This window comes from Crinia signifera, chromosome 1 (assembly GCF_055691185.1).
Source record: "Crinia signifera chromosome 1, ASM5569118v1, whole genome shotgun sequence".
Lineage (NCBI taxonomy): Eukaryota > Metazoa > Chordata > Amphibia > Anura > Myobatrachidae > Crinia > Crinia signifera.
Window position 1 is genome coordinate 172,676,017 of NC_139217.1, and position 14,014 is coordinate 172,690,030.

Consider the following 14,014-nt stretch of genomic DNA (forward strand, 5'->3'; position numbering starts at 1 on the left):
GGAGGGTCAGTGAAAGTGGCTGCAAAGTCGCAAAGGCCATAGTCCAATGGAGAACCTGCACCATAGGGTTGCTTCAAGTGGTGCTTGTGTGCGCAATGGAGCACTGATGGCGGCGTCTAAAATATCCCCCTATGTAATACATACAGTGTGCAGAGATTAGGCATCGCAGTAATGCACATTCAAATGCAGGCTGCTATACCTGGGGAAGTGTGACACTGGCATTTGCATGTTACCACAGCTGGCAACAGAAGCAAGTGCTGACGAAGCAGCAGCATCCACCTCTGTATCAGGCACACTATGTCCCTCCCAAGCGCAGAATAGTCATTTGCTGAATGTTTTGCATAAAGACTCTGCATGCTGGGCAGAGCATTACTGTAGCTCATTTCTTTTTGATCCATGCAGTGTTCAGTACATACAATAGCTCAGCTGTCCCTCATAATGGTCAATCGTTCCCTACTTTGTGGCCCACTTAGGCACCATGGATGACCACATATATTTGCCCTTAGTAACCTCCTGCCTAACCTTACAATCCTTGGTTTGGGTTAAACACACAAGCAAGTGACAATAAAGGTGAATAGAAAACAATCCTTAGCAGTGATGTACTGCCATCAGCTACTATATCTGCAGGAAAATAGAAAACAATGCAATGTGAAACTTTTGAGATTTTGGCAATGATCATCATCATCATCGTGAATGTTTTATTTTCAAGGAGCCACAGAACTCCACAGTGCCGGACAGTTACAAAACATACAACATACAATTATTGCACATAAGAGGAGAACAAGTACAGACAAGGATGACACAGGAGCTGCGGACGTGAGACATACTGTAATAGAGAACCGGGCTGCTGAGAGCCGGGATGAACACGAGCACAGAGCCTGTACACTTCCTGCCATGGAACATTCTTATTGGTTAATTCAAAACAAACTTTTTCATAGTGGGTCTTTAAATGTATTCAGGTTCCTTTAAACCGACCAATCATTGTACGAATTGCCAAACAATAACTTTGCTATTTGCTAATACCAACAATAGTAAAACATGTACAAATATTTGCTGTATATTTTAGACAACTTTTTATGTCGTTATTTTCTTTAGTTGGTAGTTTATCTAGGTTTTTATCATCAACACAGTTTTTATCCATTGTAATACAGTTAGAAGACATAATAAGCAATTACATTTAAATTCATTAAAATGACTTGTTACCCTAATCGCACAAGGGGTTGTGTTTTCCCTTTATGTGAAGTCCTTGGAAACTGCTTCTACAAAGTTCGGTGCTGACATCATGATTGTGATTGTACAGATAATGGCAAACAGTGAAAATGCGACAAGACACAAGCGGTCAATGACTGCAGCAGCAAACTTCCACTCACTGCAGATCTCTTCACCTTCATCCTGGTCCCTGAACCGCCTGGCTATGTACTGCACTTCCTCCAAGATCTTGGCGATTTCTGGTATGCACTCTCTTATGCATTTCTTCTGAAGATCACTGTCTTCCAGAGAAGGACACGTTACTCGTCCGCACATAACTCCAGAGTCACTGTTAGGAGGATAGCAAGGACTTTCCAGAGTGTGGTAACCACAGTACAGGGTGTTGCCATTGGTGGATTGGTGTCCTGGTACAATGTTCATTTCAATGCTGCTAATACTTGAATGATGGTTGGGGTATATATACTTACAAGGAATAGGCCTTTTATTTTCCCCAGGTTTCCTCATCCTTAGAAACCATGCGCACCAGTTCAGCAAAATAATTCGCACCTGAAATAGAAGAGAAGTTTCTACTTAAATAAGATATAAGAATTTAAAAGATCAATTTGCTATGTACAGTAGTTTAAAACTCCTCGCTCTACCCAATCTATAATATAAAGCCAGTTACTGTACCTTGAAGACTACATCTTTTACAGAAGGCAAAGTCACGACATCAAAATGGTTCTAGTAAACGGCAACTCTGAAAAGTACATGAGGCAGATGTACTAAAAAGGGGGGGGGGGGGGTATTCAATCTGTGACGATATTTGCTGACAGGGGACATATCGACAATCACCTATATATTGCTGTCATTAACGACAACATCGAAGGGTGTCAGACCTGAGTTCTTAAAAAAGTTGGATCTGTTTTGTTGGAAACGGGCGCTGATTGTCGAATTCACAGCCTTCTTTTGTCAATCTGCTGCCGTTTTCACCGATCCGCGGACTTTCCAACACTCAACAGTCGGAACAAAATTGAATTCCATCTGTCGAGTTACTGTCAGATCAGACGAAAACGGCCTGGGATTCCGACTGTCAGGATGTATCAACAGATGGAATCCCAGATTGAATACCCCCCTAAACCTTGGAGAGAGATAAAGTGGAGAGAAATAAAGTACCCGCCAATCAGACCTTAACTGCCAATATACAGGCTGGATTTACTAAACCCTAAAATGTGATGAAAATTTTTTTTATCGCTTTTTCCATATGTACCAAGCTCTAGAAAGCAAAGTATTTTGGAGCCTGGTCTCAGTGGGTATCGCCATCTTTGGGTGGCATTACCAATAGAAGCCTATGGGCGTCTATTGCAATCTCTTTCTGAAAGGGATCCAATCTGATCCCTACCAGCAAATCAGTGGAACCTGCGATACCGGATGCATATGTAGAAATACTCCCGGGGATGAAACCCGAAAATCCTTCCCACATACACAGTTCGTACACTGACTCCCTCATTTCTCATTTCTTAAAATGCCTCTGGTTGGCCTGCAGCCTCATAAGCAACAATTTCACAAATTAAGCTGAAGAAGCATTAATTACCACAAAAGTCCACAGTGGTAAAGGCACCATAATCCACTTGCACATGAGTGGCCCTGATCCACATAGTTGTGGTCCACAATTGACTGAACTGCCCAGGAACCTCCCGTGCAGCAGGGACTGCACACGATACACTGTATGCAGTTATTTTGCATACTACCGGGAGGCTTGGCGAGGTGACTTATCTGTAGTGCACCCTGTGCGATCTTCAGGCTCCGATGAGATACTCACAGGCTTTGGGCTTGTTGTGCAATCAAAGTTAATTAAAAGAAATTGTATTTTTATCTCACTAAAATTTATATAATTTTTAGGAGAAACTTGGGATTTATGATGATGATGGATCTTATATAATACTTATTATTTCCTACAGGAGACAATCTTTTATTTATTCTGATGAGGACCATTCTGTTTTTTTTTGTGTTTTTTTTATTACATTTGGCTGAATCATCAATGGATAATAATGCATTAAAACTTAACCCTGCACATTAAACTAACACTTACATTTGCTTTATGTTTAGTTATATAACTTGTTTGCAGTGTAACTGGTTGAAAAGCCGTATTCTGCCTATACTAACTGTATCTACAGTGTAAAAGAGTTTCACAACTGGAAAATTGAAAAAGACCAACTGCATATTTCTTTGATTTCCATAATTCAGACCTGACCGCAGAACAAATTGGTTCTCAAAATGGGCAAAACCATGTGCACTGCAGGTGGGGCAGATGTAACGTGCAGAGAGAGTTAGAGTTTGGTGAGGTGTGTTTAAACTGCGCACGGTACGCTGTGTGCATGCGCAAGCTGTCCATACAAATAAAGACATCAAAGGCTAGCCTTCACTGGCTGCTCACAGGGTGATTGTTACATAGTTACATAGTAGGTAAGGCTGAATAAAGACTTGTGTTCATCGAGTTCAACCTAGTATGCTTATATTAATTTTTATGGTACTTGTGAGTTATCTGGACGCCCGATTTTTTGATTGTATGCCTTAAGTTAAGGCATACAATCAGATGCGATGCGATGCGATATCGCATCGCATCGCATCGCATGCGACCATCGGATGCGATGACCCGATTTTTCCATAGGAATCAATGTTAAAATGGACTGAGTATATTTTAACATGGAATTCAATTGGAAAAAGGGGTCCTTTTCATACCCCTACTATCCAAGTGGGCATGGAGTTGGATATAAACCTGTGGCGAGCGTAGCGAGCCACCGAGCCCGAAGCGTGGCGAGCGAAGCGAGCCCCGCGAGGGGACGGTATTCCGTGTCCCCTCGCGGGGCTCGCTACGCTCGCCACGCTTCGGGCTCGGTGGCTCGCTACGCTCGCCACAGGTTTATATCCAACTCCATGCCCACTTGGATAGTAGGGGTATGAAAAGGACCCCTTTTTCCCATTGAATTCCATGTTAAAATGGACTCAGTCCATTTTAACATTGATTCCTATGGAAAAATCGGGTCATCGCATCGCATCGCATCGCATCGCATACGATGGTCGCATGCGATGCGATGCGATGTCCCGATCCGACCCGATTTAGAAATCGGGCGTCCGGATAACTCACAAGTACCATTTTTATATTACAGCTATGTTACTTATTAATACCCCTGGATGTTTTTATCCATCCTTGTTTTGAACGCATTTATTGTGGGAGCCGCCACCACCTCTCCCGGAAGAGAGTTCCAGAGTCTGACTGCTCTGACTGTAAAGAATTTTTTTCTTCTAACTGTACAAAATCTTTTTTCTTTTAATCTATACTCATGCCCTCGTGTCCTTGCTTCCTTTCTAGTAGAAAACAGGGTGTTTGGCAGTTCCTTATATTGGCCCCTGATACACTTGTACATGTTGAGCATGTCTCCCCTTAGACGTCTCTTTTCTAGTGTAAATAGTCCCAAATTGGATCATCTCTCCTCATAGGTTACATTCTCCATTCCCATAATAAGCTTTGTTGCTCTTCTTTGGATATTTTCTAATTCTGCGATGTCCTTTTTAAAGTGTGGGGCCCAGATTTGTACTCCATATTCCAGGTGAGGCCAGACCAGTGATTTATAGAGGGGCATTATTACTTTTGAGTCCCTTGTTTCCAAGCACCTTTTTATTCATGCTAGACTTTTGTTGGCCTTTTTTTGCATTGTTTGACACCCTGCAACCATTTGGGGGTTTCTGGGAGTTCCCATTGGGAGGGATGGCCACTGACATCATCTGTGGCCTCCTTCTCCCACGCCCCTTTGCAGCGCTGAGTAAGTCTACACTTACTCAGTGCTTGTTAACAGGGGGGAAATCCATTAGGTGGTCCATGAAATGGATTTCCCAGTGTGCACAGCTGCGAACGCATACACAGCCATGCACATGGGCAGGATTTTACTCTGGCATGGTGGCATGGGGTGGCCTTTATCGAAAACTCGCAGCCCAGCAAAAAGGACTGAATCAGGCCCTATATCTGTTCTCTCAACTTAGGTTTTTCCCTTGTAGACAAATTAAAGTGGATTTCCCTTTTCAGACAAGAGGTAGCTGAATATATAATCTGAGGACCATTAGGTACCCATTCACTTGTATTTCTTTTTATGCCTCATGAAGGAGCTTCTGAGATGTGCTGCATTAAGATTGAAGCATACAGTATGCTTCTTACCTGCTTTATGTTCCATTGAACAGCATAAGTCTCAACCGCCTGTCCAATGCCAGACAGTCAGAGCATGACTGAGGGAATAACAATGCCCCTGCGGCACTACTGGCAGCATGTACACACAGAGCATCTCAGCTCAGCAGCCGAGTCACATGGGAAATAGAATTTATACTTCACTCTGTACTTGTTTCTACAGCCAATAATTTAGCAGAGAATCATTGGCACACCTGACCGCTGGCCTGAAGCAGGTGGCAATAATGATAATGTCAATGAGTGATAACAGAACTTGATATTGGTTTATGGACTGAAAGAATAGTTTTTTCTAGTGGAACTATTCTCCTGCCCTTGAGAATGATGGAGCTGCTGGGCCCCCGGTCTCTCCTGCAGGTTTGCCGGAATTCACATATACTTATGTTACTTGTAGGTAACCGTACTGGTAACTTTTACTTGCTGGTGTATATAGCTGTATTTACAACATCCTCTATGAAACTAGTAATCTGCAATTCAGATTACAACATTGTAAAGTGGATTTTTAATTAAATTATATTGTACAATTAACACTATTATATTGAAACATACACAGCAAATGGAATGGAATCCAGATTCAACCTTTCCTTTTATATTATATTTATAATGTTTGCATTGTACAGTTGAATGGTGTTTGCAATTAGAATGCATTGGCAATAATGTAATGGGTCTGTGTATGGGCATCTTACATTGTAAATGTATAACCCAGCATCAGCACTTACCCACTTAGGCATTTTCCCTGCTTGTGGGTCATGATGGTGGAACTGCAGCACCAGCACTGTCACCACCACAGAGAGCCCCACAATCACCATGATGCTTGCGAAATACTGAGCTGTAAAAAAATAAATAAAAAAGAAGCATTTATTAACAATGGCTACATATGCTTAAATCACAGAGTAATGCTCCACAACATATTAAAGTACTTCAGAATAGATGACACCTTATTCTGAGTGATCCACACCCACCAGAATTAGGAGCAGTGCTGGGTGAGGGGCACAATCCTTTTCTATGGGGCTCAGCAGCACCGTTGCCTTTTTATTTAACAAAACGTACAGTATAATACAGGTTGACCACTGATAACCTGGCACCTGGCAACACTGTGATGAACAATATCAGTGATACCCCCCCCCCCCCCCTCTGCAGACAGCTACCATCAGCTTGCAGTCCGTGTCTCCTCTGCTAAGCGAGTCCTCCGGCCATGCATTTCTCTCCCTGCCGCTTATCTCCCTCCTGCAGCACCGCTCATCTAAGCCCACAGTGTGACTTCCACTGCCGCTGCCTAATTTAACCCTCCCGCTGGCCTTTTAAGCCCTCATCCCACAGAATTCTAGCTCTCCCCCACCGGCACCTGATTTGTCTGGATTAAAAGGGGTTCTGAACCATTAGACCTCGGAAAATTGGTGGTCAACCTGTATTAACTTAATGGGATGCAGTCAATTTACTGACATTGTCAACATTTTGACCATGTGGGCATAATCAATGTTGGCATTTTGAACATGTCGGTATTTTCACTGCCAGCGGTTGTCAGTATTTTGACCATCGGCATTTTGAATGTTGTAAAATCATATGCACTGGTTGACATTTTAAATGATTGCTTATTTTGACAGGGTGGAATGACTAAATATTGTACAGTGGGTACGCACAATGTCACTGATGAAGCCTGCTTCCACATGTTATCAGCATCTTCCTCCATCATCGTGTATGTATGCCGCCAAGGGGGGGGGGGGAAACAGGTACTAATTACCTAGGCCCAGGCTTGCTGAAGTGGCCCGGCGGGGTCTCTGGTCCGACCCCACCTATACCTTCCCCCTCCGTCCCTCTGAGGCCAATCACTCAAACATAATAGATGACCATCGATATGTAAAACTATCGATGGTCACCCATTGTATAGTTTTACACTATCGATGGCCTGTTGCACTTTTGACATCGATGGCAACCATCGATGGCAAAGGCACCGATGGCCATCCCTAATTTCGGGTGAGGGTAAGATGCCCCGCAACCCCCCCGCTGCCCAAACACCCCCCCCCCCCCAGCTACTACCACCACCACCACCCCCCCCCAACCAAAAGGACCCCCCCCCTACCCTCCTAGTCTGACACTGGTTATAACTGCATTTGATAAATATACTTCTTTCACTACACCATAAATGCTGTAATGCACATTGCACTAGCTGTTCCAATGTACTGTTCTAGGAGATCAGAGAAGTTCATCATTTGACATAACAGGAACTCACAGTGCAGAACAATGTAATAACCGCGGCCTCACAAATCCCATTTGTATGGATGTTCTGAGAATCCTTGTTCATACTTGGAAGTGATAGCACACCATTCGCTCAGAGGGGTGCATGAGCACAGCAGACAGACTTATTTTACTTGGCATGAGAGAGATGGGGCCACAATCCTCACAGTGACATGTTATTTTAGATTGCCACCTTTAGTTACATAAGGTTGTCAGCCTTATAACCTGCCTAAGACATTAATACAACAGAGTTGGCAGCCAATTACTTCTCACTGTGTTTGGGAAATAAAATATCTGGCACATGCTGGTGATATTAATAATCCTATATGACTTAGACAAACACAGTCTTTACCGAAATAGCTTTTCAGTGCTGTTATCTTGTCACTTGATGAAATGCAGAGAGTATTATCGGAAAGGAGGCAACATGGGTCAATTATGGATCTGAAAAAAATTAAGGGCACTAGTTTTCAATGATGGGATTAAACTGGATAAACTCACACTGAGCAAAGAGAATGAAGGTATATTCACCAACGGGGTGTGGTATGGCACGCCAACGGGGGATCCCGACAGTCAGTATCCCGACTGCCGGTGCTCCGACAGGGGGGCAAACGCAAAGTAGCCCCTTGTGGGCTCACTGCGCTCACCACGCTACGCTCGCCATGCTGCAGGCTCGAAGGCTCGCTGGACCCCCACAAGGGAGAATAGCCTCTGTGAGTCGGGATCCCCCTTGTCAGAACACCGGCAGTCGGGATTCTGATGTCGGGATACCCCCTGGTGGGGCGTCATCCGGCACCTCACTAATGCAACTAGGGAAGGAAGCAGGTCCGGCTCCAGGTCTACTAGCTCCCTCGACAAGAAAATGTCAAAGCGCACAACCCCCCCAATGTCAGAGATGACATTACACATATAAAATGTCTTGTAAGCACTAATGTACTGTATGTGTGGGTAAATCATTACCCACGTGTGTATAGCTGGGGCATATTTAGGGGCCAGGGCACCCTTAGACACAAAAGTAATATCCGCCCCTCTGCCCTGTATTATTATTTTCATTGTTTGATTATAAGCCTTTATTCAATGATTGAGAAATTAGTATAAAAATAAGAAAGCCAGGAACTGTGAACTGTTTTATTTTTAATGATGTATACATAATTACTAAGTGAGACAACTTACCGCTTTCCTATTTGCAAATGCTGAGGCGCACCCGGGATATGGACACAGGTCCGTCCCGTGAGTGACCTGACATTTGCAATGTGAAGCTCCCACATGGACCCTGACGTCATTGGGAGGGCAGGGTGAGGCAGAGCTGCAGCGGGTCACCGGGGGCGGGGGAAGTTACAGCGCTTGACAGTGGGAGACTGTTGGAAGTGGTGCACTCGGTCGGTAAAACAGGCGGTGATGTGGGAGAGCGCATCATCCATACGCACTAGACCATTTTAATCTCAGTAGCTCAAAATGCCAAAAGTGAGCTACTGTACTTTGAGTTCAAATTTGCCTAGTGTGTATGGGCCTGTACATATGCGTGTGTTCTAGAGTTGGACACATGGGGTAAATGGATACATGGGGTAAGTTCTAATAAAGATGGGATGTTGCAGCCAATCACATTCTACCAGTGGTGTGCGGTGGGGTGAGGCTGGTGAGGCACAGCCTTTCCTGTCATACTAACGTATATGACGGCATTTTGAATTTATAAAATATGTCAAAAATACAAAGAATATATATAAAAATTCTTATTTTTATTATTCTAATCATTTTTATAGTCAAAACTCTGGAGTAAAAAGTCTATGGCAGGTGAGGCAGTGCCTCACCTGGCTACCTTTTCTGTACATCTCTTATCAAAACTCAGTGGATCTCCAGAAGTATATACTGCTGCACATGTGTATAATGCCGGCATGTATCCCATGGCTCATATATTGTGTGCAAATCTGGCTCTGGTACTTGCCAGGGACTCCTCAGCCATTTACCTCACCACACATCCCTGCATTCTACCTGTTATCTTCCAGAATGTGATCAATAAATAAGAAGTAGAATCTGATTGGTTGCTGTGGGCAGCATCCTATATTCAATAAAACTTACATTTTAGTAAATGTCCCCCATCATGTGTTGAGCACAGCTTAATGTAAGCGGGGGGCACACATACTGATCACACATTTTTGCATGTATGCAATTTTGATAAAATAATGATACCAAATGATTGTTTATAATGGCTAGTACTTGCGGTAACACATAGCGAAGATACTTTAGCAAACTGGCTCCAAAGTATAAAAATGTTGCTGTGAGTCATAAGCTTTACTAACAGACGCTGAACTTCTGACCCTCCAGATATAAACAAGCCTCTAATGTTTGTATCTACTAATATGCAGATCATCCTTTTAGCGGAACAGATGCTGCCTACAGTAAACATAATAGGCAATTTTTCTATTGTGACATTTGTTCTGGTTTGGTGGTTTCTTGTAAAGTAAATGATCCATTATAATAACATTTCTGTTTTTACATTATTGTTGTTATTAAATAAACGTATACAGACATTTGTACAAAGTTTGATGATTACAGTATCTCGAACCTCATGGGTTTTGAATAAGATACTGTTTATCACCTACCTTCTGCATTGCATAGACCCTATCTTGCAGAACTCGCAAACCTGCCTTCAGAAATTGTGGTACTGTAGAAAGAATCCATGCAACTGTCATACAGCACACCAGCATCCACGTGAACACCATACAATACAGATGGCAGACCACAAGGCAATACAGATAGTATCAGGGCTGCCGTCAGAAATTTTGGGGCCCGTGACTGACAAAATCCCAGCCTCTCGACCATCACCAAGCTGGACAGTGAAAGGGCGGGCAACCGCGGGGTTGAGTGACAGCCTGTGACCGTGCTGCTGGGGAGAGTTGCCCGGGCCCCTACCCTCTGTCAGCGGTGGGGCCCAGGACTCAAGTACCCCCAGACCCCCCCTGTCGGCGGCCCTGGACAGTATTCCAGTGTGCAATGATAGGTAGTACAGATTGCATGCAGGTGACCACCAGCAGTCCCTGTGCACCGATATGGATATGGAGATATATATATATATATATATATATATATATATATATATATATATGCGTACAAGACCTGCACTCTCACCCATAAACACAGGTAGCCGCTAGGGTGCTGTATAAATAACAGTGCCTACAGATAGGCAGTGCTATATAGATACAGTTGCTCTCATTATGCTGTGTTGCTGACATATTGTATTGGATATCTTCTGCCTTGAGAATGGTCCAGATGGACCGAAACGTCGTCAGGTTCCGTATTTGACCAATAAAAGCTGGGACATCCTGTTCCTGAGACACACTTGTGTTTGAAGTCTGGTGAGTGCTGTTTTCCCTCACGGGAGCAACTGTGTATATCGGGACTAAGTTATATAAAAAATCATCTGACCGCAATTCTTTGTTGCACTACACAAGCTACCATCCTACAAGTCTAAAGGATGGACTTCCTGTGTCACAGTTCCTCAGGGTACTACGCACAAACTCTGATGGTGACAATGCACGAATACAGACCGGTGAGATGCAAGAAAAATTCCTGGACAGGGGTTACTCACCAGACATTGTCCAAAAAAGTCTGCGAAGAGCAACTAACATCCAGCATTTGCAGGACTCTCGCTCAGAAAAGAAGAACATGGATCGAATGATCATCACCACTACACATGATACCCGTGCTTCCTTATTTAGGAAAAGCGTTAATAAACATTGGGATATAGTGGCTACTGATCCTAAGCTGAAGCTTAATAATAAAAAACCAATGATTGCATATCGCCAAGGACAGAACATACGGGATATGCTTATGAGACCGATGTTGAACTTCAAGAATGATGCTGGCAATCAATGGTTGAGACCCACTCGAATGGGGTGTTATAGATGCACTGGATGCACTACTTGTCAATCTATGAACTCTGGCGAATTCTTCAACCACCCACACAATGGACGAAAAATAAGGATCAGACATAGATTGACATGTTCGTCAGACCATGTAATTTATTTGCTTAAATGTCCATGCGGATTGACCTACGTAGGAAAGACAATCTGTTCCTTTAAAGAACGTATGGCCAACCATCGGTCGAGTATAAGAGCTGCCCTGACTACCAAAACCTCTGATAAACCGGTGGCAAGACATTTTTTGTCTAAACAACATGCACTCTCATCTTTGAGAAGCATGATCATTGATCAGGTTCCTATCCTTGAGAGAGGAGGAGATCGGGCGCGATTGCTACTACAAAAGGAGGCCCGCTGGATACACTCCTTGGGCACAATCAACCCTAGGGGTTTGAATGAATATAATTCATTGAGGTGCTTTTTATGACGTATGAGGTTGGCATATTGATTAGATTAGGACATGCCAAGAGTTGACCACCAGTAATAGAGCTACCTACTGTTGTTGCATGGTGCATTGTATAACCCCCATATGAGAATTTTTTGTAAAATACAGGGGAAAAGGATTATGCACTAATTATGCAGCATCTAGATGGTGCTTTTGCTTTTTTAATTATATGTTTAGTGTTGTTTGTTATAATGTCTGAAATAAGTTAGCTTGCCTCATAGTACATGGTTTCTTTAGAATAATTTTTGAGATATATTACCACATGTGGAATCATGCATACCAAAATTTAGTTGCACAGATTGAGGGCTATATTGTGATAAACCCAGAGTAATTATATATCTTTGATGGATAAATTTGGTGCCTTATAATACACTAGGTATACAACATGAAATATATGATTGCGATATATTGTGTGGAAATATGTACCACTCAATGGTATCATATGGTATCTATGGAATAATGTCTCCTATATGGTGAGATGAATGAGTGTTCAAATACACATGCGCATAGGCACATAGATTGATTATATGGAAATCCTTTTTCTAAATAACGGGAAATTTCCCTTCCATCATAAGCGTAATTGTATGTGACTGTTAACATCATTATGGGAACTGGCTAGTTTTCCATTGATGGCGGCGCTGGGTAGCTTGTGGACAGGAGATGATGCAGGGCATTGCAGAGACGTGCGTTAGGCTGTGTGTAGATGTTGCCATGGCTACTGTTCAGGCCGGGGACGCCGGAAATATTACGCGCTCCACTGAAGTAAAGCGCTGATTGGATATGACGCTAGTGGATGCGACATGCGTTCCACTGTGTTGGAACGTGGAAGAGATGAGCCGCACGCCATGCCGGCGTGCCCAGAGCCCTGATAGGGACTTAGGTGAGAGATCGCCTTATTCTCCTATACTTGAGTGCTTAATTGTGTACATATATTATGATGTTGCTGATATAAAAGAGATATATGTATATGCAGATGGGTTACCTGCTGGGGAGGGGACATAGTATAGATACCAGTATGAAGTTAATGAACTTCCTGTGGATACAGGTGATTGTTAGAGGCGTGATTGAAAGCCCTATATAAGTGAGACCTATGTCATATGAGGCCAGGTGTACTTGTGTGTTGGATTACTGCCATGATTAAGGAGCTTGTATGGTCCTAAACGTCGGCTTATTCTCAGCAATGAGATAATAAAGGACTTTGTTGCAGACTATGAGTTTGGTGAGTGCCCTGGACCCTTGGATTATAATATGGTACTTGTGGAGTATCACGGCTCCCATCGTATGGCATTGTATGCCATATGTAGTGGCATACGATGCGATGCGATGTTTTACCGATTTTTGAGCATTTTTGCTCAAAAATCGTATGCCATCGCATCCCCATCGTATGGCATCGTATGCCATATGTAGTGGCATACGATGGCATACGATGCGATACGATGTTTTACCGATTTTTGAGCATTTTAGCTCAAAAACCGTATGCGATCGCATCGGATGCCATCCGATGGCATCCGATGCGATGGCACCCGATTTTGCATTGAAATGCATCAGAATGCATTGAAATGTGTATTAAACTAGTGAAATGCCCCCAAATGCCATTTTTCATAGTGCACCACCCCCACTATCAACGTCAACCCGAAGCGTGGCGAGCGCAGCGAGCCCGCGAGGGGCGGCGGTACGCGTCCTACGACCTTTTCATACCCCCACTATCCACGTCGGCGTGGAGTTGAGAATAGAATAGTGTGGCGAGCGCAGCGAGCCACCGAGCCTGAAGCGTGGCGAGCGGACGCGGATACCTGTGAAGCCCGCGAGGGGACGCGTATAGCTGTGAAGGTATCCGCGTCTCCTCGCGGGGCTCGCTGCGCTCGCCACGCTTCGGGCTCGGTGGCTCGCTGCGCTCGCCACACTATTCTATTCTCAACTCCACGCCGACGTGGATAGTGGGGGTATGAAAAGGTCGTAGGACGCGTACCGCCGCCCCTCGCGGGCTCGCTGCGCTCG

At 43.8% G+C, this 14,014-nt stretch overlaps 1 protein-coding gene across 1 annotated transcript in view; it reads right to left on the minus strand.

Annotated features, from left to right (window-relative positions):
• Positions 1-675: 675 nt before the first annotated feature.
• LOC146064089 (neuronal acetylcholine receptor subunit alpha-7-like) overlaps positions 676-14,014 on the minus strand; it is a 111,796-nt gene continuing 98,457 nt past the window's right edge. The window contains exons 9-10 of the mRNA XM_083177177.1: positions 6,142-6,251; positions 676-1,755 (exon numbers count right to left, since the gene is read on the minus strand). Coding sequence (XP_083033303.1) covers positions 1,234-1,755; positions 6,142-6,251 — 632 coding nt within the window. The 3' untranslated portion in view covers positions 676-1,233. The remainder of the gene's footprint in view (positions 1,756-6,141; positions 6,252-14,014) is intronic.